General features: G+C 50.7%; 1 protein-coding gene across 1 annotated transcript; it reads right to left on the bottom strand.

Annotated features, from left to right (window-relative positions):
• Window positions 1–658: 658 nt before the first annotated feature.
• On the bottom strand, window positions 659–15,199 carry crhr1 (corticotropin releasing hormone receptor 1). The gene is made up of 14 exons (XM_052069804.1): window positions 14,677–15,199; window positions 13,042–13,135; window positions 11,992–12,057; window positions 11,788–11,916; window positions 7,287–7,372; window positions 6,474–6,580; window positions 5,552–5,672; window positions 5,017–5,170; window positions 4,614–4,674; window positions 3,917–3,989; window positions 3,313–3,398; window positions 3,110–3,245; window positions 2,983–3,024; window positions 659–2,460 (listed from the first exon to the last, which is right to left on the bottom strand). The coding sequence occupies exons 1-14, from the start codon at window positions 14,689–14,691 to the stop codon at window positions 2,320–2,322; spliced, it is 1,311 nt and encodes a 436-aa protein (XP_051925764.1). The 5' UTR covers window positions 14,692–15,199; the 3' UTR covers window positions 659–2,319.
• Between the last annotated feature and the right edge of the window lie 1,615 nt (window positions 15,200–16,814).

Below are 16,814 nucleotides of genomic sequence, written 5' to 3'. Positions count from 1 at the left end.
CTATTTCCTGCTGACGTCGTCGGGCGACAGCGAGTACTGTTGACGTAACACAATGCACTCTCTAAGCTTGGGGACTTTACCTGCAAAATATTTGCTTTAAAAATGTTTTTGGGACTACTGTTTCGAGCTGTCTGCAGTTTGTTGTTTTAAAAAAAAGCAACGAAAGGCCGGTGGGTGGACCAGGAGGTGGCGGCCTTTGTCAAAAGAGTCTCTGGAATCTGGACTGGTGAGACCGCCACTGGGAGAAAGGTTGACTTGGTTGTTGCTGTCGGTGTGGTGAAAAGTGCCTGTGGCTGATTCGGCCTGACCTCTAAAATGAAGTGGCTGGGTTCTCCCGGTGCCCCCCAACCCCCAAGTAGGCCCTGCAGGAGGTCACAGCCTCTCCAAAGGCTGACGATGACAGTGACAATTTTGGAACTAGCCCCCTACCCCCTATCCACCATCACCACCACCACCACCACACACTTGCCTTGATTACACTCCAGTGCAGCTCTCACCCAAACCCCCCCTCCTGCACCGTGACAGCTAAAGAGGATCACAAGATGCTCCAAATGTGGACGCTGCCCTCAGGGGCGGGGGGTCTGGAGGCAAACAGCCGATGCTGTCATGCGCACATGCATGCATTGTGTCGCTTCCAGAAATAAAACAGGCAGGCCCATTTGTTTGGAGTCAATGCTACACACACTTTATTTGTCAGTAGGAAAATACGCAAGCCAGGGGGACGACATGAACAGATTTTTTTTTTCATGCCATGCACGAAACTTGTAATTCGCACGTGTGCCACAAATCTCGGGATCCCGCTACTTCAGTCGGAATGGTCAGCGCAATCAGCAAGTCGCACCCGCATCCGGTAAGTGCTGTACAGGCCAAAAATCACGTTTGTCCAAAAATATGCTCTCACATAACATTCCTCTCACACTAAACAACGGAATGGTGAGTTTTTGGGAGTCTGTTAAAGATTTTTGGTGTCAGTGTATGTCTGTAGTTTGTGTGTGAGGGTTTATATGCGTTTTTTTTTTGTTGGAGGGAAAGGCGAGTTTTCGGGTGTATCATAAATTGTAGGTGTGAGAGATATTTTTGGCCTTGTGAGCGCGAGTTACAAGTTTTGGGTGCGACATGCCGGGGGAAAAAAACTGTCAAATAAATAACAATAAATACAACGAACAGCAGCTAATACACAAGACGCGTGTTGATGACAAAAACAGGAGGAAGTCAGCAACGTGTGGAAAGCCGTCGGGGCTTTTATTCCATTTCGCTTCGCCGTATTGACATGAGAGGTGCAACCATTAATTGATGAATCCACAACCATTTTGATCATCGTTCAGAGACCTTGTAGAACTTGAAAATCATTGAAATGTCAGCCTCTAAACATTCATTCATTCATTCATTCATTCATTCATTCATCTTCCGAGCCGCTTGATCCTCACTAGGGTCGCGGGGGGTGCTGGAGCCTATCCCAGCTGTCTTCGGGCAGTAGGCGGGGGACACCCTGAATCGGTTGCCAGCCAATCGCAGGGCACACAGAAACAAACAACCATTCGCACTCACACTCACACCTAGGGACAATTTAGAGTGTTCAATTAGCCTGCCACGCATGTTTTTGGAATGTGGGAGGAAACCGGAGCACCCGGAGAAAACCCACGCAGGCCCGGGGAGAACATGCAAACTCCACACAGGGAGGTCGGAGCTGGAATCGAACCCGGTACCTCTGCACTGTGAAGCCGACATGCTAACCACTGGACTGCCGGGCCGCCCGATTCACAGTTTAATCGAAAAAAAAAAAACCAATGAAGCGACAAATGGATTATTCAAATAATGGTTAGCTTCCGCCCTAAATAAAATGCTCCAACGGCTTTCCAGAGCAACCGGCGAGGTGGGAATGTGAAGACCGCACGCCAAGGAGGATTTCAAAGCGTCTTATTTACATGGAGGCTCCCGACTGGCCGACCAGGAATTTTCATTCATTCCAAGGAAGGAAAAGTGCACGACAAAGAACGCGTAATCTTCCTCTTCTGATGATGATTAGCTCAGTTACACAAAGTAACACATCCACTCGTTTCCCAACACCACCGTGTTCTCCCAAACAAACGCCGTGCAGGTGTCCAAGGCGATTAAAAAGACTTTGGAAGAAAGTGCGGAATGTGTCAAAAGTTTGCGGAAAGTCGATGAAGGTGACGCGAGACGGCGAGCCAGGGCGGCCGTCACCACGAGTCACGGTGGCAAGATGACGGACGAGAGACTTGCGGTACATCTGCGCTCACGTTCCAAAATCCCGAGGGCCCCGATAACGCTTGGTGTCGATTTAAGTTCATCGAGCTTTCACAGCGACGTGGACTGCTTGATGCTGTGGAAGCTGACCCGCGACGGCGACGTGGGGATGGACACGGCCTGCGTCATCCTCGCCCGGATGGAGTGTTGCTCCTGCCAGCGGTGGAAACGCTTCCTGGCGGCCGAACGCACCTGAAGGACAGCGACACGCACACAAACACATGACGCACACATACAACATTTCTTACGACCCCACGGATGACGGATGAGGACCGGGACCAGACATCGGATTTTGTCCGCCTCGTTGATTGTGCAAACACGCAATCGATATCCAGTGGGCGCAAGCAATCAAGCGCCTTCCTGCCGGCAGATGTCCGTTGCCGCTTTTCATCTTGGCGGCCGGCTGTCGCCATGGAGACCGCAGCCTGGCATCGGCACTGTCAACGCGCCGCCTTGCCTGCGTGTGTGTGTGTGTGTGTGTTCCTCAGCATGGTTTTGCGTTTGTGATGCCAGCATGTTGTGTGCGTGTATGTGGATGTATGTCACATGTATTATGTATACACGGGTGAATGTTGTGTATAGGTATGCGCCGTGCTTGACACTCGCGACCGCGTCCCAGGAAACGTTTGCCAAGATAGCGATGTAGCGGCGCAGGGGCCGGTCGCCACGGTAACGCGCCCGACAAGGTGGCAAGGCAGGCGGGGCCTAACTTACCTCGCTGTTCAGGAAGCAGTAAAAGACGGACACGAAGAAGCCCTGCGGGATGGATGCAGAAGGAGGGCAAAGGTCAGCGGGCCGGACAGGAAAGGTCGCGGGAAGGCGGGCCGTGCCATTTGCGTACCTGGAAGGATTCCAGGAAGGAGTTGAAATAAATGAAGACCAGCTGCGAGATCTCATCCTCGCCGGGATTGACGAAGAAGAGCATGTAGGTGATGCCCAGAAGGGGGAGCAGCACCAGGGTCGCCTTCACCGCTTTCCTGCCAGGAGAAAACGGGCACAAGGGTGAGCGGTTGACCTCCGCCCGGGGCCCTTTCAGCCGTCTACCTGTACTGAATGGTCTCCGAGGTGGTGGATGCTCGCAGCTTGGTCATCAGGATCCTGACGATGTTGAACAGGAAGATGAAGTTGATCTGCAACCACATGTGCCCTTGATTGACCCGTCATCACATGATTGACAGTCCACAAAATTGTGACATCATCATTGAGGATCACTTGTAAGTATAGCTAGGAGTTGGATTTCTTGGCCACAAATGGAACACTCGTCCCCAAATCAAACATTCTGGTGGCAGATGGACACGCTGCAGGACTCATCCAGAGTCCGGCCGGGCCCCCGGTTGGACTGAGCTGACAAGATTTCGGGGACGGCAGATGCGCCCAGCAGGACACGCCGAGACACACGCGCGAACGTGCCAGATTGGGCTAGCGGTCCTTTTAGCCAAGGTGGGTCCACATGCGGCGTGTGGAGGGCGACGGGAGCTTCCTGATTAATTGAAGACCACCGATTATCAGACGCATGTTGAAATGGACGCCATGCGACAATGTCGCAATGCGCCTTTGGGTTTGTTTTGATTCGATTGAAGGAACTGCTGCAGCAAAAAAAACACAAAAATCACAAAATTTCACCAAAAGAATGCAAAAAGCAACTCACCACCAGAACCAGAATCATGGGACCCTGGTAGATGTAGTCCGTGTAGACGCCCGTCCGCTTCCCGAACCAGCACCTGTCGACGCCGGTAGGCAGAACTACGTCATCGGGGCAAACTAACTACATTATCAAACAATTTTGGCCAAGGTAGAATAAAATAAAATAAAACAAGTGTCACGGCTGTCCATTGTTGGACGTCAAGTGTTGTGTGCATGCCTTAAAGAGGCGTGGCCTAGTGAGTTTCTTCCCAAACATTCCCAGTGGATGCGAAACGCCGCCTTGCTTAGTCCCACGGGGAGCGTGCTAGCGTGCTAACGTGCTAACACTTTGCGCTGATGGCGGATGGGATGCTCGCTCCAAGGATGGCCCAGTTGGGAGGGGGTGGGTCGAGAGGAGTCACGCAAGGGGGTGTGCAAAGTCTTTGGAGTCGGGGAAGGCGGGTGGTGGTGGTGGTGGTGGGGGGGGGGGGGGGGGTCAGTGGGCAAATAAATGTGCTAAATGTGCCATCTGATAGCTCAGATGTTCCTGGAAAAATCCGCCAGGGATTAGGAATCATCGAGCGGAAGAAAAGGCGGAGTTAGGGTGAGGATTAGCACGCTAATTACAAGCACTTTCGCTTCCCGCGCAGGATGAATGAAGTGTATCAGTCGGTGGGGGCCAAAGAAAAAGATTTGTGTGAAGGTTCAAAGGCGAAACTGACTTTTCGTTGTCGTAGTAAAGTTTCCCGATGGCCCAGGCCACGATGATGGGGAACGGGATACCTGCACAACCGCAAAACACAAAGCGCACAGATGTGACCATATGTGGACAAGCAACTCGTTTGCGTGCTCGGATTTGGAATCGGACCCATTTTGATCATCGGTCAGGTTCTCAAGCGCCGTCCGGATGATTTTGTCAACTTTTTGCACTCGTTCGCTGGTGTACTTTTTCCCACGCCGCGTTTGACCCGGTTAAACTTTTCTCACATCTCTCGTCTTGCTTTCAAAACGTTTGCGCTATTTTTAGCCTGTCGTCCCGTCGCCCAAAAGCGTTCCGAATTCAGCTAGCGCGAACGCTCCGTTCTCATTTTGTGTTTGTCTGGGAGCCGACGTGCGTCTGCGTACACCAGCCGATGCAGATGAACATCCACTTGCGCAGCTTGTCGGTGGAGTACGTGAGCACGATGGCGGTGTGGAGGTAGCATCCTTCGCCAAACATCCAGAAGAAGTTGGTGGAGTGGAAATAGTTGTAGGAAGCCGTCACCAGCCGGCACCACGCCTTCAAAATAAAACACAACGCGCACGCTTCTCAAGTCACTGGACCGGTTTCCGGCAAGCGCGGCTTGTGTGCTCAAGGGCCACGTTTGGGTTTGAAAACTTGACAGATGGCCACAAGTGCACAGTTGCATTGAATCCGATTTTTTTGATTTCCCGGGTGGCTTGACCAATTGATGGGTTCAACTGTTCAATTTATTTAACTCCGTTCGTTTACAATCAGGGAGTGAACCAACTCATTAGTGGGAGGAATTAATTTGAAACGAGAGGGGGCATTTTAATGGACCAATTTGGAGCGAAAAAGCCGAAAGTGATATTGACGCCTCTTGGTAATTTACCCCCACTGTCGGATCCGAGAAGTTTTCTCGGCTTCCTTTGGACTCACCACGTTGCTGTCGTGCACCTCCGGGCTCATAGTGAGCTGCACCACGAACCACGTGGCGTTCCTCAGGATGAAAGCGCTGATCAGGTTCCAGTGGATGATGTTCCTCAGGCAGCGGATGCTCCTATCCAGACCAGGGGTGGGGTGGGGGGGTGGGGGGGTAAGACGACCGCATTTTCATCCAAGACATGACGTGTCTCATTTGTGCTCTCGAAAGTGGATGACAGCAAGCAGGAAGCGAAAGGAACATTTTACGCTTGTGACGCCACCCGGTGAAGGTCGCTTTGAGCCCCCTGACGGGGGAAATATGCCGGATGACCTTTCATGCTTGTTAGGAGGACAGGTGTGCTTGTTAGCGGGGCGGGGGCGGCTTGTTAGAGCTCAAGTGAAGCTAACACGACAACACGTCTTGTGGAGCTGCCGGTCGGATTCAAACCCAGAACCTTGAAATGCCGAGCGGGAGTGTTGACCGCTTGCACAATGCACTGTGTGAGGTGATGACCTGGCGTCTTGTGATCTTTTTGGAGCTCTTTTGCTCCATTTTGTTGAGTGCACCTCCCCAGGGGTGACAGGCTGCCCCAACACGACTTGTGCATAAACGCGCTGGTCTGCAGCTTTTTGCTTTTTCTGCTTCGCGCTTTTCGCACTCTCCCAAGTCTGCAAGTCAGCCCGAGATCGACCACCTCCTCGGCCAGTGTGAGCCCCCCCTCCCCCCCTCCGTGACACGTGTGTGTGTGTTGCCCATGCCTGTACCTCCCCAGCTCCTGTTTCCTGCATCCCCCCCCCCCCCCGCCCCCCAAATGGAGACGTGTCCTATTTGGCGGTGGATTGTCATTCCGTGACCAAATGGGGCTTTGCAATAAGATGTGGGAGGCGGGGGGTGGGGGGGGGGGGGTTGGGGGGGGTCGGCGCTCATGGCACTTACCTCAAACACAGGAAGAGGAAGAAGGCAACCAGCAGCGCCAACATGGAGATGACATGACCCAGGAAGTTGATGATCACCGCCATCTGGTAGTGCATCTTGCCCCTTTTCTGGAAAGGCCAGCAAACACCTTCGTCATCATCATCATCATCATCGGAATTTTTTTATTTCTTTTTCTGGCAAAGCACGCATCACGACAGAAGGCTGCGAGCCAATCAATATTGGACGTCAAAGCAACCGCTTCTGGCGAGGTGTCCCGACATTCTGGCCCACCATCCGCTGGGGAAACGAGGACAAGCGGAACAGCAACTGATTGGATGATGTCATTTTCTTCAATGCTTCCGGTGGCGATTTTTGAGGGAGCGAGCGGGCGGGCGGGCGGGCGGCCTGCATTTACGTAAGCCGCTGGTGTCTGCGTGGGGATTAAGATCTTTAATCCGCACATCAGCTCTCCCAATTCGACATACACACCTGCTAGCATGCTCCTGCGCACCTCATTTTGAGTTCATTTCGTCAACAAAAAGTTTTTGTGACTTCATTCGTTTTCCTTAACGACAATAACCTTCGCCCTGACTCGCTCCTCGGTCACCACAAAGACATTTTCGGAACCATCCCGGTCTGGCAAAGAGTAAATGATTGGAGAACAGCCAAGAAGCCGCGGTTGTGCGGATGGCTAGGCCTGGCGACCAATTGTGATGGCGCCGCATCAGAAGCAAAATGTGGAGCGCAGCGGGGAAATCGTTTTTGGCAAACAATGAAAAGTCCGTCAAGATGGTGACCCAGAAAAACGTTCAAAATGATTTGAGACTGGCTCACCTCCTGGTTCAGGATGGCCGTGCACATGGAATAGTTCCCCTTTGCGGCCCAGGTCCCATTGGACAGGCACGTCCTGTACACACTGTCTACACACACACACACACACACACATTCCCGTCAGCACACATATGCCACTTGAGTATATGCGAAAAACAGCTCAAATTGATTTCCATGGGGTAACAGATGACAGACAGGTAAGGAAAGTCTCGTGTCATGTGACCCGAGCGGGAAAGATGCGAACGACAGGCATGACCGGCGCGTGCAAGAGACCAAAAGCCGTCAGGAAAAAAAAAAAATGTTTGGAAGCATGCGAGTAGACAGCGTAGCCCGAGGGCGCCAAGGCGCTAATGTGCTCGCGGTGTGCTAAAAATAGTAACACGGCGCAGAATGGGGAAATGTCATCTGGCATCAAGATTAGCCGCATCACGCTCGAGTCCCCGTAGCCCAAACCGGTATGGGAACGCGGCGACCTTGCTCCTCCGCAGCGATTTGACGCCGTCTCAGTGATTCTATGCGACGTCTACGTAATGGACCAATGTGTTGTGACCGGACGCATCGACTTGATGCCGTGACTGCACGCCGATGGCTCCCGTCACCGGTTTGACGCGGTGGCTCCTTCGCACGGATGGCTGCAGACTCAAGACGCAGCAACCTGATGTTGAATCTTGCCGTCATGGCGGCGTACACGCGAATTGAAGGCACTGTGCCACATCAATGCGACACACGTCACACTCCAAAAAATATATTCATTCATTCATTCATCTTCCGAGCCGCTTGATCCTCACTAGGGTCGCGGGGGGTGGTGGAGCCTATCCCAGCTGTCTTCGGGCAGTAGGCGGGGGACACCCTGAATCGGTTGCCAGCCAATCGCAGGGCACACAGAAACGAACAACCATTCGCACTCACACTCACACCTAGGGACAATTTAGCGCGTCCAATCAGCCTGCCACGCATGTTTTTGGAATGTGGGAGGAAACCGGAGCACCCGGAGAAAACCCACGCAGGCCCGGGGAGAACATGCAAACTCCACACAGGGAGGCCGGAGCTGGAATCGAACCCGGTACCTCTGCACTGTGAAGCCCACGTGCTAACCACTGGACTACCGGGCCGCCCCCCCAAAAAATATATACTTCTTAATTCAGAAAGAACACACAAAAAAAAAATACAAATGAGTCAAAGGTAAAACGCAAATTCATCAAGCTGCCATTTGGGGATTTCCTGAAAACTTGTCATTTTGACAGGATGAGCATCGGGCACGACGACCTGACCTTCCTGACCGGGAATCCTCGCTTAAGATTCCACCGCGGCGCTCAAGACGTCAACGGCTGCCAGGCGAGCGCTCTGTTTAACGAGCAGGAATTCTATTAGCGTCATATTTCACCGCTCAACAGCCCAGCATCGTTGGTGGCGAGCAGGTGCCAAATCCCAGCGCGGGATGCGGAACATCTGCGACCCGCCCCGTCCTTCCTGTCCACCAATTAAGTTTTCGGGAAAAGGGATTTGAGCGCTTCGGTGGGACTGAGCTGTTTGGTCACCGTGGCGACCCGAGGCTCCAGTTGTGCATCGGTGGAAAAGATCCGTGCATGATTGACTGCGCAGTGCGGTGTCAGCGAGCAGCCAATCCACACACTGACCGCAATTAAGCAAGGACGTAGAGCGATTCCGCTCAGTGACTGCTTGCCTTAGCGCGCACCGTCTTGACACAGCGTCTCGATGCGAGGCCTCGTCTCAATTCAATTCCTTTGTGTTTGGATGCCGTGACATCTCTCAATCACTCCCAAGTAGTGACTTGATGCAGTGACTCATCTTGACAATTCTCACTGGCGCCTCGATGCAATGACTCACTGGAGCAAGCTGACGCAGTGAGCTTGACTGCATCGCAATTTTTGGCTCGAGATGCAGCAAATGGACGACTCTGATCGGATGCCGTCACTTTACGGAGCGAGTCGATGCAGTGGCCGGCACGCCGCAGGTGCATATGAAGACAACACCAAAGCCGAGAGTAAGAATTTCCACACGGCAGTGTGAAAACAAAACCCATCAACACATTTTTTTTGCCGCTTTGGACGCGGCCGACGGAGACGCTCCGCAACCCAAACACGCAAAATTTATGTTTGCCTTTGGGACAAAATACAGAAAGTGGAACACATTTCCACTGTACTAAAGGAAACTGTGTGTGTGTGTTTGTGTGTGTTTGTATGACTATTCTTGTGAGGACCACTGTGATTATAAGACCAATGTAGTGAGGACATTTTTGACAAGTGAGGACATTTAGGCCAGTCCTCACAAGTTTTTCATTCTAAAGTGTGTGTGTGTGTGTGTGTGTGTGTGTGTGTTCGTTGGATAACAATCCCCCAATCACACTGCACGGCAGTGCTGCATGCTGATGTGTAGGCTTGTTAGCTGGCGTACAATCTCCCTCCCCAATCCCCCCCACCCCCCACTCCCACCCCACACACACACGCGCTCTCACACCTCCAGCTTGACTTCCACAAATCAACAGAGTGAGTCAGGGGGGGGGACAAGGGGGCTGCTGGTTGCTGAGGAAAAAGGGGAAATGGGGCGGGGTTCGTTTGCGCATCCAGCAAGTCGCCTCTGGAGACCACCAAGTGAAAGCGGTGGGAGTTGGGGGGGCTTAGTTTAGCTGTTTTGTCGAAGTGTGTGGAGAATGTTTGTGCTGTCATCAGTGTGGTTCTCTGATGTCCAGGGAGGATCTCGCTCGCGGGTGTGAATGAAAGAAAGAAAAAGTTTTTTTTTTAATAGGATAAGAAACAAACAGACAAACAAACGATGGTCCAGGATTTGTTGGAATCTAATTTTGGAAATCCAGCCCGATTCCAGCGGGATGATTCATGGCACATATTCAGCGCTCACAATGGGCAAGATATTTTTAGAAGGCAACGCTTTATTGGGGATCAGGTTTTCTTCTTCTACTCCTTGGGGTTTTCTTCTCCTCCTCCTTATTTTCCTCCTTCTCGTCTCGCTCATACTAATTCCCACTTTCAAAACATCCTTTTGCCAAAGTCGGTAATGTTCAAGGTCACCCAACCAGGATTCGACTTTGATGACGTTTTAAAAAATGTTTTCATGGTGACGGGAACTGTACCATGCCGACAAGATTCAGAGTCATTCTGATTTCATCTTTTGCAGATTCCCAAACGCCAACTTTTTGTGTGTGCGCGTGTGTTGGGGGGGGGGGGGTGTTAGTTTGCAAGGTCACGAAAATGCTAAACATTGACAGTGGCACTCTATAAAAAGACGTCAAAGGAGTCATGTGACCTGGCCGCTGAGCTCATTAAATATTCACGAATGTTGAATAATAGATTGGCAGTTTAAAATAGAGCGCTCAAGTATACTTTACAATCAATAATAGTCCATAGGGTGATGATGAATATTTCCCCCCAGTGTGACTTTTCGTTATCGTTCTAAAAGTTTGGATGACCTTGCTGCCAAACACACCAACACGTAACGTTAGCCACGCTTGTTAGTATGCAAACCGAAAAATTAGCCATGCTGGTGAATCCTTCCAACAGCCAAACTGGCAAACAATATTATCAACGCTGGTCAACATGGCAACAGACTCGTGATAATGGCAAATTCAAATAACATTAGACACGCTAGCTAACACACTAACAAACATAATTAGCTACACGTGAACATGCTAGCCTTGTTCTTGTCAAAAAATGTTAAAATAACATTAGACACGCTAGCTAACACACTAACAAACATAATTAGCTACGCATGAACATGCTAGCCTTGTTCTTGTCAAAAAATGTTAAAAAAACATTAGACACGCTAGCTAACACACTAACAAACATAATTAGCTACACATGAACATGCTAGCCTTGTTCTTGTCAAAAAATGTTAGCCGTTTGCCCCCCCTCTTGTTCCCCCTACTTTTGATGAGATTCACATCGATGTTGTTGTTGTTTTTTTTAAATGTCAGCACGAGGCAAAGAAATAGCGACACTTAGGCTAATTAGCGGCCCTGTTTGTACACTCAGCTGCCAACATTCATGAGGATGATGCCTTGAGGGGAAAAAAAAAAACCAACAATGACAAAAAACCCAAGGGAGCTACTGTGACATCATCACAAAATGATGACATCGGGACATACTGATGACATCATCACGTGTCCAAGCACGTGTCCCCACCTCCTCACCTCTACTTTTATATGTCCTCTTTTTGTTTCCTACTTTCCATGACTGACTAATTTGAATGCTCATGCTAATTTCTATCACCAATTGTGTTAGCCCGCGGGAGCCATAGCCCGCCATTTTATGTTGTTTTTCTCTGCTGCCACTGGCAAGATGGCACATTCAGGCCGTGTAAATGGCGTGTGGATGCTGAGCCAATTGTGTGCTGCTCTTTCATGGATGCGTGTCAATTTTGTGAAGGTGCCGTGTTGATTGAACATGGTAGCGTGTCGATGGCAAGTAGCTGGCATGATGCTATTGTGTAGAAGCAAATGGCGTGTCGCGCATAGTTGCGGCAGTCTTACTAGTGGTGTTGTATCGGACGCCGTACAAAATCTTGGGACACGGTATGGACACAATGTGAGCGGCGGGGCTGCGGGGCCAGCAGGTGCCGATGCCGTCCAGTGATGCCTCGCAATATGCATCCTCCGCCCCTGCAACACGAGCGACACGCAAATTGTCCGTTAGCATGCGCTTGTTGCATGTCTTGTGTGCTGTTGTTGCCTCACCGGTCGGCTGGACGCTGGCGTTGCTCAGCATCTGCGTCTCGTTCCAGGTGGACGCCAGCGATTGGACTGAAAACACAAGCGAGACGTCACATCACATCAGCGTGCGGACACATCAGGTCCTTGATCTGCAGCTCAGGCTGGGAGAAATTTTTTCCCACTAGTTTGACAATTGCGTCTTATCAGGAGCATTTTTTCCAAGACTTGTTACACTTTTGGGTGACTAGTAAACAATTAAACTTTTCTAGTCTACCACTTTGCTGATCTAGTCACAAGTAAAACGAGTTTCCTTTTGTGTGTGTGTGTGTGTGTGTTTTTAAGGGCAACAGTAAGCGATGGTGACAGGGGTCCCCGGGGCCACATGGGCACCACCACAGGAAGGAAGAAAGCAGTCGTGTCCTCGGGCTTCGCCGTTCTTCCTCTGACAACTTGGGAGCCTTTGGAGCAACGGGACCATACTCGAGGGGGCGGGGCACGGAGCCCGTGGGGAACGCCGCCTGGCTCCTACACTTAGACACTCTTTGAAACGTCAAAGCAATTCAAGTCACATCTTGAGGACGACTAGTTATTTTTAACAACACGTCAGCTCGGCTGCTCATTAGGGCCTCGGTACGCACGTGGACATCGTTCATTAATGATGATGCCGACCAAATGATTCATTAATGATGATGATTGAGTCATTCGCAAATTTATTGTTGTGAGTAGCCATTCGAGGTTGAGCACAATCAGCACAGTGTCTCATTCGCTGATGTTCTACAAGCAAACGGCAGCTTGTGACAAATTACAAGATTAGGCTATGCTAATTAGCTCGCAACACACCGATAACTTCCAAGCACACTCTCGCCTGTGTGTGTGCTCATTATTAAAAGAGCATCCTGCCCTCCCCTGGCAGGAAGTAGATCTGACTTTCAGTGGACTTGATTCTTCCAACGGTCTTCGAATCGGACTCCCTCATAAGAGCATCAAACAGCTGCGGCTCGGGCACTGATCGGGTCATTCTACAGAATAGATGTGAAAATTCTGCTCCTCCTCTCAGCGCGTGTGTCGTCTTACCGGAGGAGGCATCGGCGGCCGCGCCGAGGATGGCGTCGCACGTCACATCGGCCCGATAGGCCGACGGCAGGAAGACGCAGAGGGCGGCGCACATCTGCAGAAACACACGCAAACGTTCTCGCCTGTCACATGTCGTCACAGTGTCACCGGCGGTGGCGGAAGACAGGGCAAGCAAGACCCGCTCTGCGCACTTTGCCATTCATATTCCAAATTATGATTTGTTTTCTTGTTGGCACAATTGTGTTGGTTGCTTCCAGTGCGTGGACGTTTGATTTTGTTTTACGCACACTTGGTACTACACTGGGCTTCTCCACCTCTGTGGCACGCCACTGTCACACGCTGATGACATCATCAAAACACAAGGCCGTGGAACTGTTATGTGAACTCTTGATTTCACGTGTAGCGTAACAGCTAACGTGTCTCGTGTCGACCAAGGTTTTTACACGCACACACACACACACACACACACACACACACACACAGAGATCACAGCTGCGACCGCTCTTTCATCTCGGTTCGCTTTGGTGAAGCCTGCATGAGCGTACAGAAACATTTTGCGGGGAAAATCCCAAGTGGAACCACACACCTAGAACATCCCGACTGGAACATTCCGACTCAAACATCCTGAGCGCATCTTCTCGACCGAGAAGCTCCCGACTGAACAGCCGAACTCATAGTCCTTGACCACAATAGCCTAACTGCAACATACCAAGTGGACACAACGAACAGAACATCCCGGACTCGACCTTCTTGACTGGAACGTTCCAATGCTGCAATTTTGAACCTCCTGAACCACCCGACGAGAAGCCGACTAGGCATTGTGACCATCCTGACCGTAGCGCGCTACCTGCTTTTGGCCATCGGCCACTTTGATAGTTCTGGAACAAACAAAACAAAATCATGAAGCAGTCGTCATTCATTACTTCCTCGGCAGCTATTTTTGTAACAGCGGACTGTCTAGTTGACTCATTTGTCCAACCCAAAATATTTTCGGGCAACGTTATTTTCTCACGACCCCATGTAAGTCAAGGTGCATTGTGGGATACACAGAAGCCAAGCAGAAGAGTTGGAGAACTTCAACTGATTACTCACAATATTTCCAGACCACATTTTCTTTCAAACCGACGCCAGCGATACTGAATACAGATCGTACCGTTCCCTTTGAAGAATAAATTTGGCTGAACACAACTGACAGATCATAGTCAGCACGGACCTTTCCTTTCTTCCTTTGTGATGCACGGCACGACTCGTCCAACTGTCAAACGCTCACAATGGAGTGTCAACTCCTGGTAAGCGGGACTTAGCACATGCCAGATGTTGTCGCCTTAAGTATCGGTGGTCGGTATCAGCGGTCTTGACCGGTGCCCGATACCTTGAAATAAGGCTGGGGGTATCCGTACTTGCCCAGCCCGACTCACTCGACTCAAAACTGCCCCGACGTGGCATCACGTGTCATATGATAATGACATTGACTGATCCTAAAGTTGCGATGATACACAAATAAAGTTGTCCTGTCAAGACAAAAAAAAAAAAAGGAGCAATGTTTCTTTTGTTTTCTAACCACTCGACAATGTGTTGCTCTTCAATGTTGTTGGGTTTTGGGAAATGGGAGCGAGTCAGAAGAAGAGAACTCACCTGGAGGACAAACATTTTGCCCTCACATCCTTCTCAGAAGAAGAGGAGAGGAGGCAGAAAGGAGGAGATGAAAAAGAAGAGAAGCTCTTGCGCTCATGGAGGAGCGGGTGTTGTGTCCACGAGGGGGAAGGAGGTGCAGGTGGAGTGTTGTTGTATGCGGGCCGGCCGGCGATCGATCGCTTCTCTTGCTCCTCTCCACCCCCCCACTGTCCGTCCTCAAGCAAACCTCCTCGTCTCCGTCCTCCTTCTCATCCTCCTTCTTCTTCTTCTTGTCCTTCTGCCGGCCCGACGACAAGTCCGCGGCGCGTCGGCTCATCCGGCTGGCGGTGACGCGCCGCGGACACGCGCGTCAACGCACCGCCCACCCGAGGCGGGACGCGCGCGACCTCGCGCGAAAGGTGAGAAGCCTGCGGGCGCGCCAAAGTTGTGCAGAGCTCACGCTGGCCTGGGTGGGCAATCGAGAGACAAGACCCGCACCACGCCACGGCTAAGTCTTGCGCGGCGCGCGCACGTGTGACGTGTTCCCATTTGGACCGGTGCCAAAGTGGGAGGAGCCGGAAGGTGGCACCCGTACGCGCTTGCAAACGCCATGATCTACAACAAAAAGAAAGAATGATGACGTTAACAGTTCTCACTACAGTACAGCAACTTGAAATGAACCAAGGCAGGAGTCAATAATCGAGTGGAGGAGTGAGTGAATGAATGAGTCAATCAAGGAGGGGAGCGAACGTGTCGACCAGGGGCGGGCAACTCCTGTCCACCAGGGGCGCTAGCCACCCTGTTTTAGATGATACCCTATTCCAACACACCTGATGCAAAAATCAGGAAAACATCTCAGACATGCAGGATGGCGGCCCTGGAGGAGCGCAGTTGTCCACCCCTGATGCAAAGGCTAACATGGACATGCTAACATGGACATGCTAACATGCATCGAGGAGGAAATTAATTAAGCAAGCGACTGAAGGGGTGACAGCATTCTGTCCATGAAAGACAGAAAAGACCATGGGAACAAGCCCAAATAAATGAGTGGAAAATAAATAAAAATGTGAGTGAGTCCTGCGCGTCCACCCCAGCAGAGCAAACAGGAAGTTGCGGTCAAGTTTTAACTGTTCGCTTATGGCAAACAGCTCAGCCGGCGGGGAAGTGTTTTTAAACTAGGGCAATCTTTGTGCTGCATTGAGGTGACAAGCAAGAAAGGGTGAAAGCTTGATTGTCTCGGAAAAAAAAATTGACATAACACCGAAAGGAGGCCAAATGTTAAGGCGTAGACAAAGGCTTGCTCCTGATTGGCGGCAGGTGTCAAAATGGACAAATCCCGCTTCCTCATTGGTTGCTCGTGTCTGACTGGACAAACCAGCTGTGTTTTCCTTGGCAGAGGTTGCATAACGCGGATATTTTAATCAAGCTCCCTGCAGCTGGAAAGGGGACAATGCTGAAATCCCCCTCACCCTCCCATCGCCACCCACGCTTGCCGCCGCCGCTCTCTTATCCCCCTCCTTGCCTGCCCCCTGAATCGAAAAGACAATTTGTCTTCAATCAGCCAACATCGTCCATGCACACTCACCTAGGCCTTAAATCCTCCCGTGTACGTATGTGTGCGCTTGTCCTTGCTTTCCCTAAAATATACATAATAGTGGGGGGAGTCTACCATGTCGCAACCAAGAAGCAAACACAGAGAAGCTGACATGAAGCTAGCTATCAAGATGCTAACATAGAGACGCTAACATTCGGATAGCTTCCTATCATGAAGAAAAAATATATTTGAAGTTTTATTTAGATTTGAAGCAGCGTCCACCGGAACTGAAATTTGGAAGCTAACGTGGAAGCTAACACGAACAAGCTAACAGGAAGCCAATGTGGGGGGGGTTTTCTTCCCCCAAACGTGGCTGCGAGGAACACAACGCAAACATGGTTCGAGTGCGATGCAAAGTTCTGCAAAGAGCGAGTGAGGACACTTTGATGTTTACAACTTTGCGCAAAGTAATTGTAGAAAGTACTTTTGCGATTGAGTACTTTTTGAAAGTAGTTTGGAGGCTTAGGGGAAAAAAAAAAAAACTTCAAAGACTTTGTGAGCTCGTCAAGTTTTGACCCAGAAAACGAAGACAGTCACTTAGTCTAATGCTTTGTGTGTGTTGCGC

The sequence above is a fragment of the Hippocampus zosterae genome, chromosome 7, assembly GCF_025434085.1.
Source record: "Hippocampus zosterae strain Florida chromosome 7, ASM2543408v3, whole genome shotgun sequence".
NCBI classification, from domain to species: domain Eukaryota; kingdom Metazoa; phylum Chordata; class Actinopteri; order Syngnathiformes; family Syngnathidae; genus Hippocampus; species Hippocampus zosterae.
This window is presented reverse-complemented; position numbering and strand designations above follow the sequence as displayed.